The 18,968-nt window shown below is 49.9% G+C and overlaps 1 protein-coding gene across 1 annotated transcript in view; it reads left to right on the forward strand.

Annotated features, from left to right (window-relative positions):
- Window positions 1–18,968, forward strand: part of LOC142494333 (acrosin-like) — an 86,823-nt gene that overhangs the window by 31,277 nt on the left and 36,578 nt on the right. Inside the window, exon 3 of the mRNA XM_075598893.1 lies at window positions 831–1,096. Coding sequence (XP_075455008.1) covers window positions 831–1,096 — 266 coding nt within the window. The remainder of the gene's footprint in view (window positions 1–830; window positions 1,097–18,968) is intronic.

Below are 18,968 nucleotides of genomic sequence, written 5' to 3' on the forward strand. Positions count from 1 at the left end.
CACCCCAGAAGCTTACCGGGGCAAGTTCAGGACAGGGGAACGTTATCCCAAGGAGTCCTATGTCCGGTACGGGCCCCGCGTGGTGGCAGTGACTCACCTTTTGTATGAATACCAATACTGGGTATTGTGATAAATCGGTGAAGGAAGAGAGCAATCTCTATGGGACCTTTTTTCCTGATCTTCTCCGATCAGATCTTGCTGAAGATGTAGTACAGATGTAGCCGGACTTACCAGTCACGTGACCACGCCGATCGCGGCCCGGAACGACTAACACTGCAGGAGGTCCCATTAAAATGAATGGACCCCCCCCAACACGCAGCGCCATCGTGGCAGCCCCCTCCCCCAGCGTGTCTGCACCGGTCGGGACGGAAAAACCGGCTACATCTGTTTAAGCGAAGAATCAAATACATAAGTGTGTTATAAAAAGGAAGACTCGGGGTATTAAATAAATACCTATACGGAGCCACATACTGTATTTAAACCTCCTTAAAGCCCTCGCTGACGCACAGGACTGTAACGCAATGAAACTATTTAATACGCCTCAATTAGAACCAATGCAAAAGCAAGCACTGCTTTGCTTAAACGTTATATATCCCCCACAGAGAGTGATATAGTCTGCACTATTTACGCTGTATTCCTGGTGAGCTGACATGAGGGACCATTCTGTCATTGCGGCAAACCATGGGATCTGACTCTATGGTCTCTGCAAAATGTTACTTCTCGTTGTCTCTCTGAGTTTTATTTGGGGCCCCTGAAATTTGAGTGACCCCTATCAGTTCGTAACCCCTCTGCCCCTGGTCCCTGATGTCCCTGTTCTCTGGTGATTTCAGGAACATCTCCTTATGGAGAGTGGTATGTGGAGCCAACCAGCTGTCTGAGTTTGGACCAGAAACTCAGGTTCGAAGGATAAAGAAGCTGATTGTACATGAGAATTTTGACCCAGAGATTCAGCGCTATGACATCGCCCTCATCAACATAGTAGAACCAATTGCCTTTAATGACTACACACAGCCGGCCTGCCTTCCAGGGGAAACGTCTGAAGTATCAAACATGACCAATTGCTACATTGGAGGCTGGGGCGACATAGAGGAAGAATGTGAGCCAACTAACCATGACCTCCTGCAAAAGACACAGATTCTCCACCAGTCACTGACTTATTTACCACACTGTGACTTCTCCACAAGTCACTGACTTAACTGCCACACCCTGACTCTACCCCAGTCACTGACTTATCTACCATACCCTGACTTCTCCACCAGTCACTGACTTATCTACCACACCCTGACTACCCCAGTCACTGACTTATCTACCACACCCTGACTCTACCCCAGTCACTGACTTATCTACCACACCCTGACTCTACCCCAGTCACTGACTTATCTACCACACCCTAACCTCTCCACCAGTCACTGACTTAACTGCCACACCCTGACTCTACCCCAGTCACTGACTTATCTACCACACCCGGACTCTACCACAGTCACTGACTTATCTATCACACCCTGACTTCTCCACCAGTCACTGACTTATCTACCACACCCTGACTCTACCCCAGTCACTGACTTATCTACCACACCCTGACTCTACCACAGTCAATGACTTATCTATCACACCCTGACTTCTCCACCAGTCACTGACTTATCTACTACACCCTGACTCTACCCCAGTCACTGACTTATCTACCACACCCTGACTCTACCCCAGTCACTGACTTATCTACCACACCGTGACTTTACCCCAGTCACTGACTTATCTACCACACCGTGACTTCTCCACCGGTCACTGACTAATCTACCACCCCGTGACTTCGCCACCAGTCACTGACTAATCTACCACACCCTGAATTCTCCACCAGTCACTGACTAATCTACCACACCCGACTTTTCCACCAGTCACTGACTAATCTACCACACCCTGACTTCTCCACCAGTCACTGACTAATCTACCACACCCTGACTTCTCCACCAGTCACTGACTAATCTACCACACCGTGACTTCTCCACCAGTCACTGACTTATCTACCACACCCGACTTCTCCACCAGTCACTGACTTATCTACCACACCCTGACTCTACCCCAGTCACTGACTAATCTACCACACTGTGACTTCTCCACCAGTCACTGACTAATCTACTACCCCGTGACTTCTCCACCAATCACTGACTAATTTACCACACCCTGACTTCTCCACCAGTGACTGACTTAACTGCCACACCGTGACTCTACCCCAGTCACTGACTAATCTACCACACCCTGACTCTACCCCAGTCACTGACTTATCTACCACACCCTGACTTCTCCACCAGTCACTGACTAATCTACCACACCCTGACTCTACCCCAGTCACTGACTTATCTACCACACCCTGACTCTACCCCAGTCACTGACTTATCTACCATACCCTGACTTCTCCACCAGTCACTGACTTAACTGCCACACCCTGAATTCTCCACCAGTCACTGACTTATCTACCACACCCTGACTTTACCCCTGTCACTGACTAATCTACCACACCCTGACTCTACCCCAGTCACTGACTTATCTAATACACCGTGACTTCTCCACCAGTCACTGACTAATCTACCACACCCTGACTCTACCCCAGTCACTGACTTATCTACCACACCCTGACTTCTCCATCAGTCACTGACTAATCTACCACACCCTGACTTCTCCACCAGTCACTGACTAATCTACCACACCGTGACTTCTCCACAAGTCCCTGACTTAACTGCCACACCCTGACTACCCCAGTAACTGACTTATCTACCACACCCTGACTTCTCCACCAGTCACTGACTTATCTGCCACACCCTGACTACCCCAGTCACTTACTTATCTACCACACCCTGACTTCTCCACAAGTCACTGACTTAACTGCCACACCCTGACTCTACCCCAGTCACTGACTAATCTACCACACCCTGACTCTACCCCAGTCACTGATTTATCTACCACACCCTGACTCTACCCCAGTCACTGACTTATCTACCACACCCTGACTTCTCCACAAGTCACTGACTTAACTGCCACACCCTGACTCTACCCCAGTCACTGACTAAACTACCACACCCTGACTTCTCCACCAGTCACTGACTAATCTACCACACCCTGACTCTACCCCAGTCACTGACTTATCTACCACACCCTGACTCTACCCCAGTCACTGACTAATCTACCACACTGTGACTTCTCCACCAGTCACTGACTAATCTACCACCCCGTGACTTCTCCACCAATCACTGACTTAACTGCCACACCGTGACTCTACCCCAGTCACTGATTAATCTACCACACCCTGACTCTACCCCAGTCACTGACTAATCTACCACACCCTGACTTCTCCACCAGTCCCTGACTAATCTACCACACCATGACTTCTCCACCAGTCACTGACTAATCTACCACACCCTGACTCTACCCCAGTCACTGACTTATCTACCACACCCTGACTTCTCCATCAGTCACTGACTAATCTACCACACCCTGACTTCCCCACCAGTCACTGACTAATCTACCACACCGTGACTTCTCCACAAGTCCCTGATTTAACTGCCACACCCTGACTCTACCCCAGTCACTGACTTATCTACCATACCCTGACTTCTCCACCAGTCACTGACTAATCTACCACACCCTGACTTCTCCACCAGTCACTGACTAATCTACCACACCGTGACTTCTCCACAAGTCCCTGACTTAACTGCCACACCCTGACTACCCCAGTCACTGACTTATCTACCACACCCTGACTTCTCCACAAGTCACTGACTTATCTGCCACACCCTGACTACCCCAGTCACTTACTTATCTACCACACCCTGACTTCTCCACAAGTCACTGACTTAACTGCCACACCCTGACTCTACCCCAGTCACTGACTAATCTACCACACCCTGACTCTACCCCAGTCACTGATTTATCTACCACACCCTGACTCTACCCCAGTCACTGACTAATCTACCACACCCTGACTTCTCCACCAGTCCCTGACTAATCTACCACACCATGACTTCTCCACCAGTCACTGACTAATCTACCACACCGTGACTTCTCCACAAGTCCCTGACTTAACTGCCACACCCTGACTCTACCCCAGTTACTGACTAATCTACCACACCCTGGCTCTACCCCAGTCACTGACTAATCTACCACACCCTGACTTCTCCACCAGTCCCTGACTAATCTACCACACCATGACTTCTCCACCAGTCACTGACTAATCTACCACACCGTGACTTCTCCACAAGTCCCTGACTTAACTGCCACACCCTGACTCTACCCCAGTCACTGACTTATCTACTACACCCTGACTCTACCTCAGTCACTGACTAATCTACCATACTGTGACTTCTCCACCAGTCACTGACTAATCTACCACCCCGTGACTTCTCCACCAATCACTGACTTAACTGCCACACCGTGACTCTACCCCAGTCACTGACTAATCTACCACACCCTGACTCTACCCCAGTCACTGACTAATCTACCACACCCTGACTTCTCCACCAGTCCCTGACTAATCTACCACACCATGACTTCTCCACCAGTCACTGACTAATCTACCACACCCTGACTTCTCCACCAGTCACTGACTAATCTACCACACCCTGACTACCCCAGTCACTGACTTATCTACCACACCCTGACTCTACCCCAGTCACTGACTTATCTACCACACCCTGACTCTACCTCAGTCACTGACTTATCTACCACACCCTGACTCTACCCCAATCACTGACTTATCTACCACACCCTGACTTCTCCACCAGTCACTGACTAATCTACCACACCCTGACTCTACCCCAGTCACTGACTTATCTACCACACCCTGACTCTACCCCAGTCACTGACTAATCTACCACACCGTGACTTCTCCACCAGTCACTGACTTATCTACCACACCCGACTTCTCCACCAGTCACTGACTTATCTACCACACCCTGACTCTACCCCAGTCACTGACTAATCTACCACACTGTGACTTCTCCACCAGTCACTGACTAATCTACCACCCCGTGACTTCTCCACCAATCACTGACTAATTTACCACACCCTGACTTCTCCACCAGTGACTGACTTAACTGCCACACCGTGACTCTACCCCAGTCACTGACTAATCTACCACACCCTGACTCTACCCCAGTCACTGACTTATCTACCACACCCTGACTTCTCCACCAGTCACTGACTAATCTACCACACCCTGACTCTACCCCAGTCACTGACTTATCTACCACACCCTGACTCTACCCCAGTCACTGACTTATCTACCATACCCTGACTTCTCCACCAGTCACTGACTTAACTGCCACACCCTGAATTCTCCACCAGTCACTGACTTATCTACCACACCCTGACTTTACCCCTGTCACTGACTAATCTACCACACCCTGACTCTACCCCAGTCACTGACTTATCTACCACACCCTGACTCTACCTCAGTCACTGACTTATCTACCACACCCTGACTCTACCCCAGTCACTGACTTATCTACCACACCCTGACTTCTCCACCAGTCACTGACTAATCTACCACACCCTGACTCTACCCCAGTCACTGACTTATCTACCACACCCTGACTCTACCCCAGTCACTGACTAATCTACCACACCGTGACTTCTCCACCAGTCACTGACTTATCTACCACACCCGACTTCTCCACCAGTCACTGACTTATCTACCACACCCTGACTCTACCCCAGTCACTGACTAATCTACCACACTGTGACTTCTCCACCAGTCACTGACTAATCTACCACCCCGTGACTTCTCCACCAGTCACTGACTTATCTACCACACCCGACTTCTCCACCAGTCACTGACTTATCTACCACACCCTGACTCTACCCCAGTCACTGACTAATTTACCACACCCTGACTTCTCCACCAGTGACTGACTTAACTGCCACACCGTGACTCTACCCCAGTCACTGACTAATCTACCACACCCTGACTCTACCCCAGTCACTGACTTATCTACCACACCCTGACTTCTCCACCAGTCACTGACTAATCTACCACACCCTGACTCTACCCCAGTCACTGACTTATCTAATACACCGTGACTTCTCCACCAGTCACTGACTAATCTACCACACCCTGACTCTACCCCAGTCACTGACTTATCTACCACACCCTGACTTCTCCATCAGTCACTGACTAATCTACCACACCCTGACTTCTCCACCAGTCACTGACTAATCTACCACACCGTGACTTCTCCACAAGTCCCTGACTTAACTGCCACACCCTGACTACCCCAGTAACTGACTTATCTACCACACCCTGACTTCTCCACCAGTCACTGACTTATCTGCCACACCCTGACTACCCCAGTCACTTACTTATCTACCACACCCTGACTTCTCCACAAGTCACTGACTTAACTGCCACACCCTGACTCTACCCCAGTCACTGACTAATCTACCACACCCTGACTCTACCCCAGTCACTGATTTATCTACCACACCCTGACTCTACCCCAGTCACTGACTTATCTACCACACCCTGACTTCTCCACAAGTCACTGACTTAACTGCCACACCCTGACTCTACCCCAGTCACTGACTAAACTACCACACCCTGACTTCTCCACCAGTCACTGACTAATCTACCACACCCTGACTCTACCCCAGTCACTGACTTATCTACCACACCCTGACTCTACCCCAGTCACTGACTAATCTACCACACTGTGACTTCTCCACCAGTCACTGACTAATCTACCACCCCGTGACTTCTCCACCAATCACTGACTTAACTGCCACACCGTGACTCTACCCCAGTCACTGATTAATCTACCACACCCTGACTCTACCCCAGTCACTGACTAATCTACCACACCCTGACTTCTCCACCAGTCCCTGACTAATCTACCACACCATGACTTCTCCACCAGTCACTGACTAATCTACCACACCCTGACTCTACCCCAGTCACTGACTTATCTACCACACCCTGACTTCTCCATCAGTCACTGACTAATCTACCACACCCTGACTTCCCCACCAGTCACTGACTAATCTACCACACCGTGACTTCTCCACAAGTCCCTGACTTAACTGCCACACCCTGACTCTACCCCAGTCACTGACTTATCTACCATACCCTGACTTCTCCACCAGTCACTGACTAATCTACCACACCCTGACTTCTCCACCAGTCACTGACTAATCTACCACACCGTGACTTCTCCACAAGTCCCTGACTTAACTGCCACACCCTGACTACCCCAGTCACTGACTTATCTACCACACCCTGACTTCTCCACAAGTCACTGACTTATCTGCCACACCCTGACTACCCCAGTCACTAACTTATCTACCACACCCTGACTTCTCCACAAGTCACTGACTTAACTGCCACACCCTGACTCTACCCCAGTCACTGACTAATCTACCACACCCTGACTCTACCCCAGTCACTGACTTATCTACCACACCCCTACTCTACCCAAGTCACTGACTTATCTACCACACCCTGACTTCTCCACAAGTCACTGACTTAACTGCCACACCCTGACTCTACCCCAGTCACTGACTAATCTACCACACCCTGACTTCTCCACCAGTCACTGACTAATCTACCACACCCTGACTCTACCCCAGTCACTGACTAATCTACCACACCCTGACTTCTCCACCAGTCCCTGACTAATCTACCACACCATGACTTCTCCACCAGTCACTGACTAATCTACCACACCGTGACTTCTCCACAAGTCCCTGACTTAACTGCCACACCCTGACTCTACCCCAGTCACTGACTAATCTACCACACTGTGACTTCTCCACCAGTCACTGACTAATCTACCACACCCTGACTTCTCCACCAGTCACAGACTAATCTACCACACCCTGACTCTACCCCAGTTACTGACTAATCTACCACACCCTGGCTCTACCCCAGTCACTGACTAATCTACCACACCCTGACTTCTCCACCAGTCCCTGACTAATCTACCACACCATGACTTCTCCACCAGTCACTGACTAATCTACCACACCGTGACTTCTCCACAAGTCCCTGACTTAACTGCCACACCCTGACTCTACCCCAGTCACTGACTTATCTACTACACCCTGACTCTACCTCAGTCACTGACTAATCTACCACACTGTGACTTCTCCACCAGTCACTGACTAATCTACCACCCCGTGACTTCTCCACCAATCACTGACTTAACTGCCACACCGTGACTCTACCCCAGTCACTGACTAATCTACCACACCCTGACTCTACCCCAGTCACTGACTAATCTACCACACCCTGACTTCTCCACCAGTCCCTGACTGATCTACCACACCATGACTTCTCCACCAGTCACTGACTAATCTACCACACCCTGACTTCTCCACCAGTCACTGACTAATCTACCACACCCTGACTACCCCAGTCACTGACTTATCTACCACACCCTGACTCTACCTCAGTCACTGACTTATCTACCACACCCTGACTCTACCCCAGTCACTGACTTATCTACCACACCCTGACTTCTCCACCAGTCACTGACTAATCTACCACACCCTGACTCTACCCCAGTCACTGACTTATCTACCACACCCTGACTCTACCCCAGTCACTGACTTATCTACCATACCCTGACTTCTCCACCAGTCACTGACTTAACTGCCACACCCTGACTTCTCCACCAGTCACTGACTTATCTACCACACCCTGACTCTACCCCTGTCACTGACTAATCTACCACACCCTGACTCTACCCCAGTCACTGACTTATCTAATACACCGTGACTTCTCCACCAGTCACTGACTAATCTACCACACCCTGACTCTACCCCAGTCACTGACTTATCTACCACACCCTGACTTCTCCATCAGTCACTGACTAATCTTCCACACCCTGACTTCTCCACCAGTCACTGACTAATCTACCACACCGTGACTTCTCCACAAGTCCCTGACTTAACTGCCACACCCTGACTACCCCAGTAACTGACTTATCTACCACACCCTCACTTCTCCACCAGTCACTGACTTATCTGCCACACCCTGACTACCCCAGTCACTTACTTATCTACCACACCCTGACTTCTCCACCAGTCACTGACTAATCTACCACACCCTGACTCTACCCCAGTCACTGACTTATCTACCACACCCTGACTCTACCCCAGTCACTGACTTATCTACCATACCCTGACTTCTCCACCAGTCACTGACTTAACTGCCACACCCTGACTTCTCCACCAGTCACTGACTTATCTACCACACCCTGACTCTACCCCTGTCACTGACTAATCTACCACACCCTGACTCTACCCCAGTCACTGACTTATCTAATACACCGTGACTTCTCCACCAGTCACTGACTAATCTACCACACCCTGACTCTACCCCAGTCACTGACTTATCTACCACACCCTGACTTCTCCATCAGTCACTGACTAATCTACCACACCCTGACTTCTCCACCAGTCACTGACTAATCTACCACACCGTGACTTCTCCACAAGTCCCTGACTTAACTGCCACACCCTGACTACCCCAGTAACTGACTTATCTACCACACCCTGACTTCTCCACCAGTCACTGACTTATCTGCCACACCCTGACTACCCCAGTCACTTACTTATCTACCACACCCTGACTTCTCCACAAGTCACTGACTTAACTGCCACACCCTGACTCTACCCCAGTCACTGACTAATCTACCACACCCTGACTCTACCCCAGTCACTGATTTATCTACCACACCCTGACTCTACCCCAGTCACTGACTTATCTACCACACCCTGACTTCTCCACAAGTCACTGACTTAACTGCCACACCCTGACTCTACCCCAGTCAGGGACTAATCTACCACACCCTGACTTCTCCACCAGTCACTGACTAATCTACCACACCCTGACTCTACCCCAGTCACTGACTTATCTACCACACCCTGACTCTACCCCAGTCACTGACTAATCTACCACACTGTGACTTCTCCACCAGTCACTGACTAATCTACCACCCCGTGACTTCTCCACCAATCACTGACTTAACTGCCACACCGTGACTCTACCCCAGTCACTGATTAATCTACCACACCCTGACTCTACCCCAGTCACTGACTTATCTACCACACCCTGACTTCTCCATCAGTCACTGACTAATCTACCACACCCTGACTTCCCCACCAGTCACTGACTAATCTACCACACCGTGACTTCTCCACAAGTCCCTGACTTAACTGCCACACCCTGACTCTACCCCAGTCACTGACTTATCTACCATACCCTGACTTCTCCACCAGTCACTGACTAATCTACCACCCTGACTTCTCCACCAGTCACTGACTAATCTACCACACCGTGACTTCTCCACAAGTCCCTGACTTAACTGCCACACCCTGACTACCCCAGTCACTGACTTATCTACCACACCCTGACTTCTCCACCAGTCACTGACTTATCTGCCACACCCTGACTACCCCAGTCACTTACTTATCTACCACACCCTGACTTCTCAACAAGTCACTGACTTAACTGCCACACCCTGACTCTACCCCAGTCACTGACTAATCTACCACACCCTGACTCTACCCCAGTCACTGACTTATCTACCACACCCTGACTCTACCCCAGTCACTGACTTATCTACCACACCCTGACTTCTCCACAAGTCACTGACTTAACTGCCACACCCTGACTCTACCCCAGTCACTGACTAATCTACCACACCCTGACTTCTCCACCAGTCACTGACTAATCTACCACACCCTGACTCTACCCCAGTCACTGACTAATCTACCACACCCTGACATCTCCACCAGTCCCTGACTAATCTACCACACCATGACTTCTCCACCAGTCACTGACTAATCTACCACACCGTGACTTCTCCACAAGTCCCTTACTTAACTGCCACACCCTGACTCTACCCCAGTCACTGACTTATCTACCACACCCTGACTCTACCCCAGTCACTGACTAATCTACCACACTGTGACTTCTCCACCAGTCACTGACTAATCTACCACCCCGTGACTTCTCCACCAATCACTGACTTAACTGCCACACCGTGACTCTACCCCAGTCACTGACTAATCTACCACACCCTGACTCTACCCCAGTCACTGACTAATCTACCACACCCTGACTTCTCCACCAGTCCCTGACTAATCTACCACACCATGACTTCTCCACCAGTCACTGACTAATCTACCACACCCTGACTTCTCCACCAGTCACTGACTAATCTACCACACCCTGACTCTACCCCAGTTACTGACTAATCTACCACACCCTGGCTCTACCCCAGTCACTGACTAATCTACCACACCCTGACTTCTCCACCAGTCCCTGACTAATCTACCACACCATGACTTCTCCACCAGTCACTGACTAATCTACCACACCGTGACTTCTCCACAAGTCCCTGACTTAACTGCCACACCCTGACTCTACCCCAGTCACTGACTTATCTACTACACCCTGACTCTACCTCAGTCACTGACTAATCTACCACACTGTGACTTCTCCACCAGTCACTGACTAATCTACCACACCGTGACTTCTCCACAAGTCCCTGACTTAACTGCCACACCCTGACTCTACCCCAGTCACTGACTTATCTACCACACCCTGACTCTACCCCAGTCACTGACTAATCTACCACACTGTGACTTCTCCACCAGTCACTGACTAATCTACCACCCCGTGACTTCTCCACCAATCACTGACTTAACTGCCACACCGTGACTCTACCCCAGTCACTGACTAATCTACCACACCCTGACTCTACCCCAGTCACTGACTAATCTACCACACCCTGACTTCTCCAACAGTCCCTGACTAATCTACCACACCATGACTTCTCCACCAGTCACTGACTAATCTACCACACCCTGACTTCTCCACCAGTCACTGACTAATCTACCACACCCTGACTACCCCAGTCACTGACTTATCTACCACACCCTGACTCTACCCCAGTCACTGACTTATCTACCACACCCTGACTCTACCTCAGTCACTGACTTATCTACCACACCCTGACTTCTCCACCAGTCACTGACTTATCTACCACACCCTGACTCTACCTCAGTCACTGACTTATCTACCATACCCTGACTTCTCCACCAGTCACTGACTTAACTGCCACACCGTGACTCTACCCCAGTCACTGACTTAACTGCCACACCCTGACTCTACCCCAGTCACTGACTAATCTACCACACCCTGACTTCTCCACCAGTCACTGACTAATCTACCACACCCTGACTCTACCCCAGTCACTGACTAATCTACCACACCCTGACATCTCCACCAGTCCCTGACTAATCTACCACACCATGACTTCTCCACCAGTCACTGACTAATCTACCACACCGTGACTTCTCCACAAGTCCCTGACTTAACTGCCACACCCTGATTCTACCCCAGTCACTGACTTATCTACCACACCCTGACTCTACCCCAGTCACTGACTAATCTACCACACTGTGACTTCTCCACCAGTCACTGACTAATCTACCACCCCGTGACTTCTCCACCAATCACTGACTTAACTGCCACACCGTGACTCTACCCCAGTCACTGACTAATCTACCACACCCTGACTCTACCCCAGTCACTGACTAATCTACCACACCCTGACTTCTCCACCAGTCCCTGACTAATCTACCACACCATGACTTCTCCACCAGTCACTGACTAATCTACCACACCCTGACTTCTCCACCAGTCACTGACTAATCTACCACACCCTGACTCTACCCCAGTTACTGACTAATCTACCACACCCTGGCTCTACCCCAGTCACTGACTAATCTACCACACCCTGACTTCTCCACCAGTCCCTGACTAATCTACCACACCATGACTTCTCCACCAGTCACTGACTAATCTACCACACCGTGACTTCTCCACAAGTCCCTGACTTAACTGCCACACCCTGACTCTACCCCAGTCACTGACTTATCTACTACACCCTGACTCTACCTCAGTCACTGACTAATCTACCACACTGTGACTTCTCCACCAGTCACTGACTAATCTACCACACCGTGACTTCTCCACAAGTCCCTGACTTAACTGCCACACCCTGACTCTACCCCAGTCACTGACTTATCTACCACACCCTGACTCTACCCCAGTCACTGACTAATCTACCACACTGTGACTTCTCCACCAGTCACTGACTAATCTACCACCCCGTGACTTCTCCACCAATCACTGACTTAACTGCCACACCGTGACTCTACCCCAGTCACTGACTAATCTACCACACCCTGACTCTACCCCAGTCACTGACTAATCTACCACACCCTGACTTCTCCAACAGTCCCTGACTAATCTACCACACCATGACTTCTCCACCAGTCACTGACTAATCTACCACACCCTGACTTCTCCACCAGTCACTGACTAATCTACCACACCCTGACTACCCCAGTCACTGACTTATCTACCACACCCTGACTCTACCCCAGTCACTGACTTATCTACCACACCCTGACTCTACCTCAGTCACTGACTTATCTACCACACCCTGACTTCTCCACCAGTCACTGACTTATCTACCACACCCTGACTCTACCTCAGTCACTGACTTATCTACCATACCCTGACTTCTCCACCAGTCACTGACTTAACTGCCACACCGTGACTCTACCCCAGTCACTGACTTATCTAATACACCCTGACTTCTCCACAAGTCACTGACTTAACTGCCACACCCTGACTACCCCAGTCACTGACTTATCTACCACACCCTGACTTCTCCACCAGTCACTGACTTATCTACCACACCGTGACTTCTCCACCAGTCACTGACTAATCTACCACACCCTGACTCTACCCCAGTCACTGACTAATCTACCACACTGTGACTTCTCCACCAGTCACTGACTAATCTACCACACCCTGACTCTACCCCAGTCACTGACTTATCTAATACACCCTGACTCTACCCCAGTCACTGACTTATCTACCACACCCTGACTTCTCCAACAGTCCCTGACTAATCTACCACACCATGACTTCTCCACCAGTCACTGACTAATCTACCACACCCTGACTTCTCCACCAGTCACTGACTAATCTACCACACCCTGACTACCCCAGTCACTGACTTATCTACCACACCCTGACTCTACCCCAGTCACTGACTTATCTACCACACCCTGACTCTACCTCAGTCACTGACTTATCTACCACACCCTGACTTCTCCACCAGTCACTGACTTATCTACCACACCCTGACTCTACCTCAGTCACTGACTTATCTACCATACCCTGACTTCTCCACCAGTCACTGACTTAACTGCCACACCGTGACTCTACCCCAGTCACTGACTTATCTAATACACCCTGACTTCTCCACAAGTCACTGACTTAACTGACACACCCTGACTACCCCAGTCACTGACTTATCTACCACACCCTGACTTCTCCACCAGTCACTGACTTATCTACCACACCGTGACTTCTCCACCAGTCACTGACTAATCTACCACACCCTGACTCTACCCCAGTCACTGACTAATCTACCACACTGTGACTTCTCCACCAGTCACTGACTAATCTACCACACCCTGACTCTACCCCAGTCACTGACTTATCTAATACACCCTGACTCTACCCCAGTCACTGACTTATCTACCACACCCTGACTTCTCCATCAGTCACTGACTAATCTACCACACCCTGACTTCTCCAACAGTCCCTGACTAATCTACCACACCATGACTTCTCCACCAGTCACTGACTAATCTACCACACCCTGACTTCTCCACCAGTCACTGACTAATCTACCACACCCTGACTACCCCAGTCACTGACTTATCTACCACACCCTGACTCTACCCCAGTCACTGACTTATCTACCACACCCTGACTCTACCTCAGTCACTGACTTATCTACCACACCCTGACTTCTCCACCAGTCACTGACTTATCTACCACACACTGACTTCTCCACCAGTCACTGACTAATCTACCACACCCTGACTTCTCCACCAGTCACTGACTAATCTACCACACCCTGACTCTACCTCAGTCACTGACTTATCTACCATACCCTGACTTCTCCACCAGTCACTGACTTAACTGCCACACCGTGACTCTACCCCAGTCACTGACTTATCTAATACACCCTGACTTCTCCACAAGTCACTGACTTAACTGCCACACCCTGACTACCCCAGTCACTGACTTATCTACCACACCCTGACTTCTCCACCAGTCACTGACTTATCTACCACACCGTGACTTCTCCACCAGTCACTGACTAATCTACCACACCCTGACTCTACCCCAGTCACTGACTAATCTACCACACTGTGACTTCTCCACCAGTCACTGACTAATCTACCACACCCTGACTCTACCCCAGTCACTGACTTATCTAATACACCCTGACTCTACCCCAGTCACTGACTGATCTACCACACCCTGACTTCTCCGTCAGTCACTGACTAATCTACCACACCCTGACTTCTCCATCAGTCACTGACTAATCTACCACACCCTGACTCTACCCCAGTCACTGACTTATCTAATACACCCTGACTTCTCCACAAGTCACTGACTTAACTGCCACACCCTGACTCTACCCCAGTCACTGACTTATCTAATACACCGTGACTTCTCCACCAGTCACTGACTAATCTACCATACCCTGACTCTACCCCAGTCACTGACTAATCTACCACACCGTGACTTCTCCACAAGTCCCTGACTTAACTGCCACACCCTGACTCTACCCCAGTCACTGACTTATCTACCACACCCTGACTTCTCCACCAGTCACTGACTAATCTACCACACCCTGACTAATCTACCACACCGTGACTTCTCCACAAGTCCCTGACTTAACTGCCACACCCTGACTACCCCAGTCACTGACTTATCTACCACACCCTGACTCTACCCCAGTCACTGACTTATCTACCACACCCTGACTCTACCTCAGTCACTGACTTATCTACCACACCCTGACTTCTCCACCAGTCACTGACTTATCTACCACACCATGACTTCTCCACCAGTCACTGACTAATCTACCACACCCTGACTTCTCCACCAGTCACTGACTAATCTACCACACCCTGACTCTACCTCAGTTACTGACTAATCTACCACACCCTAACTCTACCCCAGTCACTGACTAATCTACCACACCCTGACTTCTCCACCAGTCCCTGACTAATCTACCACACCATGACTTCTCCACCAGTCACTGACTAATCTACCACACCGTGACTTCTCCACAAGTCCCTGACTTAACTGCCACACCCTGACTACCCCAGTCACTGACTTATCTACCACACCCTGACTCTACCCCAGTCACTGACTTATCTACCACACCCTGACTCTAGCTCAGTCACTGACTTATCTACCACACCCTGACTTCTCCACCAGTCACTGACTTATCTACCACACCCTGACTCTACCCCAGTCACTGACTTATCTACCATACCCTGACTTCTCCACCAGTCACTGACTTAACTGCCACACCGTGACTCTACCCCAGTCACTGACTTATCTAATACACCCTGACTCTACCCCAGTCACTGACTTATCTACCACACCCTGACTCTACCCCAGTCACTGACTAATCTACCACACCCTGACTTCTCCACCAGTCACTGACTAATCTACCACACCCTGACTCTACCCCAGTCACTGACTTATCTAATACACCGTGACTTCTCCACCAGTCACTGACTAATCTACCACACCCTGACTTCTCCATCAGTCACTGACTAATCTACCACACCCTGACTCTACCCCAGTCACTGACTTAACTGCCACACCCTGACTTCTCCACCAGTCACTGACTTATCTACCACACCCTGACTCTACCCCTGTCACTGACTAATCTACCACACCCTGACTCTACCCCAGTCACTGACTTATCTAATACACCGTGCCTTCTCCACCAGTCACTGACTAATTTACCACACCCTGACTCTACCCCAGTCACTGACTTATCTACCACACCCTGACTTCTCCATCAGTCACTGACTAATCTACCACACCCTGACTTCTCCACCAGTAAATGACTAATCTACCACACAGTGACTTCTCCACAAGTCCCTGACTTAACTGCCAAACCCTGACTCTACCCCAGTCACTGACTTATCTACCATACCCTGACTTCTCCACCAGTCACTGAGTAATCTACCACACCCTGACTTCTCCACCAGTCACTGACTAATCTACCACACCGTGACTTCTCCACAAGTCCCTGACTTAACTGCCACACCCTGACTACCCCAGTCACTGACTTATCTACCACACCCTGACTTCTCCACCAGTCAATTACTTATCTGCCACACCCTGACTACCCCAGTCACTGACTTATCTACCACACCCTGACTTCTCCACAAGTCACTGACTTAACTGCCACACCCTGACTCTACCCCAGTCACTGACTAATCTACCACACCCGGACTCTACCCCAGTCACTGACTTATCTACCACACCCTGACTCTACCTCAGTCACTGACTTATCTACCACACCCTGACTCTACCCCAGTCACTGACTTATCTAATACACCCTGACTTCTCCACAAGTCACTGACTTAACTGCCACACCCTGACTCTACCCCAGTCACTGACTAATCTACCACACCCTGACTCTACCCCAGTCACTGACTTATCTACCACACCCTGACTTCTCCGTCAGTCACTGACTAATCTACCACACCCTGACTTCTCCATCAGTCACTGACTAATCTACCACACCCTGACTTCTCCAACAGTCCCTGACTAATCTACCACACCATGACTTCTCCACCAGTCACTGACTAATCTACCACACCCTGACTTCTCCACCAGTCACTGACTAATCTACCACACCCTGACTACCCCAGTCACTGACTTATCTACCACACCCTGACTCTACCCCAGTCACTGACTTATCTACCACACCCTGACTCTACCTCAGTCACTGACTTATCTACCACACCCTGACTTCTCCACCAGTCACTGACTTATCTACCACACCCTGACTCTACCTCAGTCACTGACTTATCTACCATACCCTGACTTCTCCACCAGTCACTGACTTAACTGCCACACCGTGACTCTACCCCAGTCACTGACTTATCTAATACACCCTGACTTCTCCACAAGTCACTGACTTAACTGCCACACCCTGACTACCCCAGTCACTGACTTATCTACCACACCCTGACTTCTCCACCAGTCACTGACTTATCTACCACACCGTGACTTCTCCACCAGTCACTGACTAATCTACCACACCCTGACTCTACCCCAGTCACTGACTAATCTACCACACTGTGACTTCTCCACCAGTCACTGACTAATCTACCACACCCTGACTCTACCCCAGTCACTGACTTATCTAATACACCCTGACTCTACCCCAGTCACTGACTGATCTACCACACCCTGACTTCTCCGTCAGTCACTGACTAATCTACCACACCCTGACTTCTCCATCAGTCACTGACTAATCTACCACACCCTGACTCTACCCCAGTCACTGACTTATCTAATACACCCTGACTTCTCCACAAGTCACTGACTTAACTGCCACACCCTGACTCTACCCCAGTCACTGACTTATCTAATACACCGTGACTTCTCCACCAGTCACTGACTAATCTACCATACCCTGACTCTACCCCAGTCACTGACTAATCTACCACACCGTGACTTCTCCACAAGTCCCTGACTTAACTGCCACACCCTGACTCTACCCCAGTCACTGACTTATCTACCACACCCTGACTTCTCCACCAGTCACTGACTAATCTACCACACCCTGACTAATCTACCACACCGTGACTTCTCCACAAGTCCCTGACTTAACTGCCACACCCTGACTACCCCAGTCACTGACTTATCTACCACACCCTGACTCTACCCCAGTCACTGACTTATCTACCACACCCTGACTCTACCTCAGTCACTGACTTATCTACCACACCCTGACTTCTCCACCAGTCACTGACTTATCTACCACACCATGACTTCT

The sequence above is a fragment of the Ascaphus truei genome, chromosome 5 (genome assembly GCF_040206685.1).
Source record: "Ascaphus truei isolate aAscTru1 chromosome 5, aAscTru1.hap1, whole genome shotgun sequence".
In the NCBI taxonomy this organism is placed as follows: domain Eukaryota; kingdom Metazoa; phylum Chordata; class Amphibia; order Anura; family Ascaphidae; genus Ascaphus; species Ascaphus truei.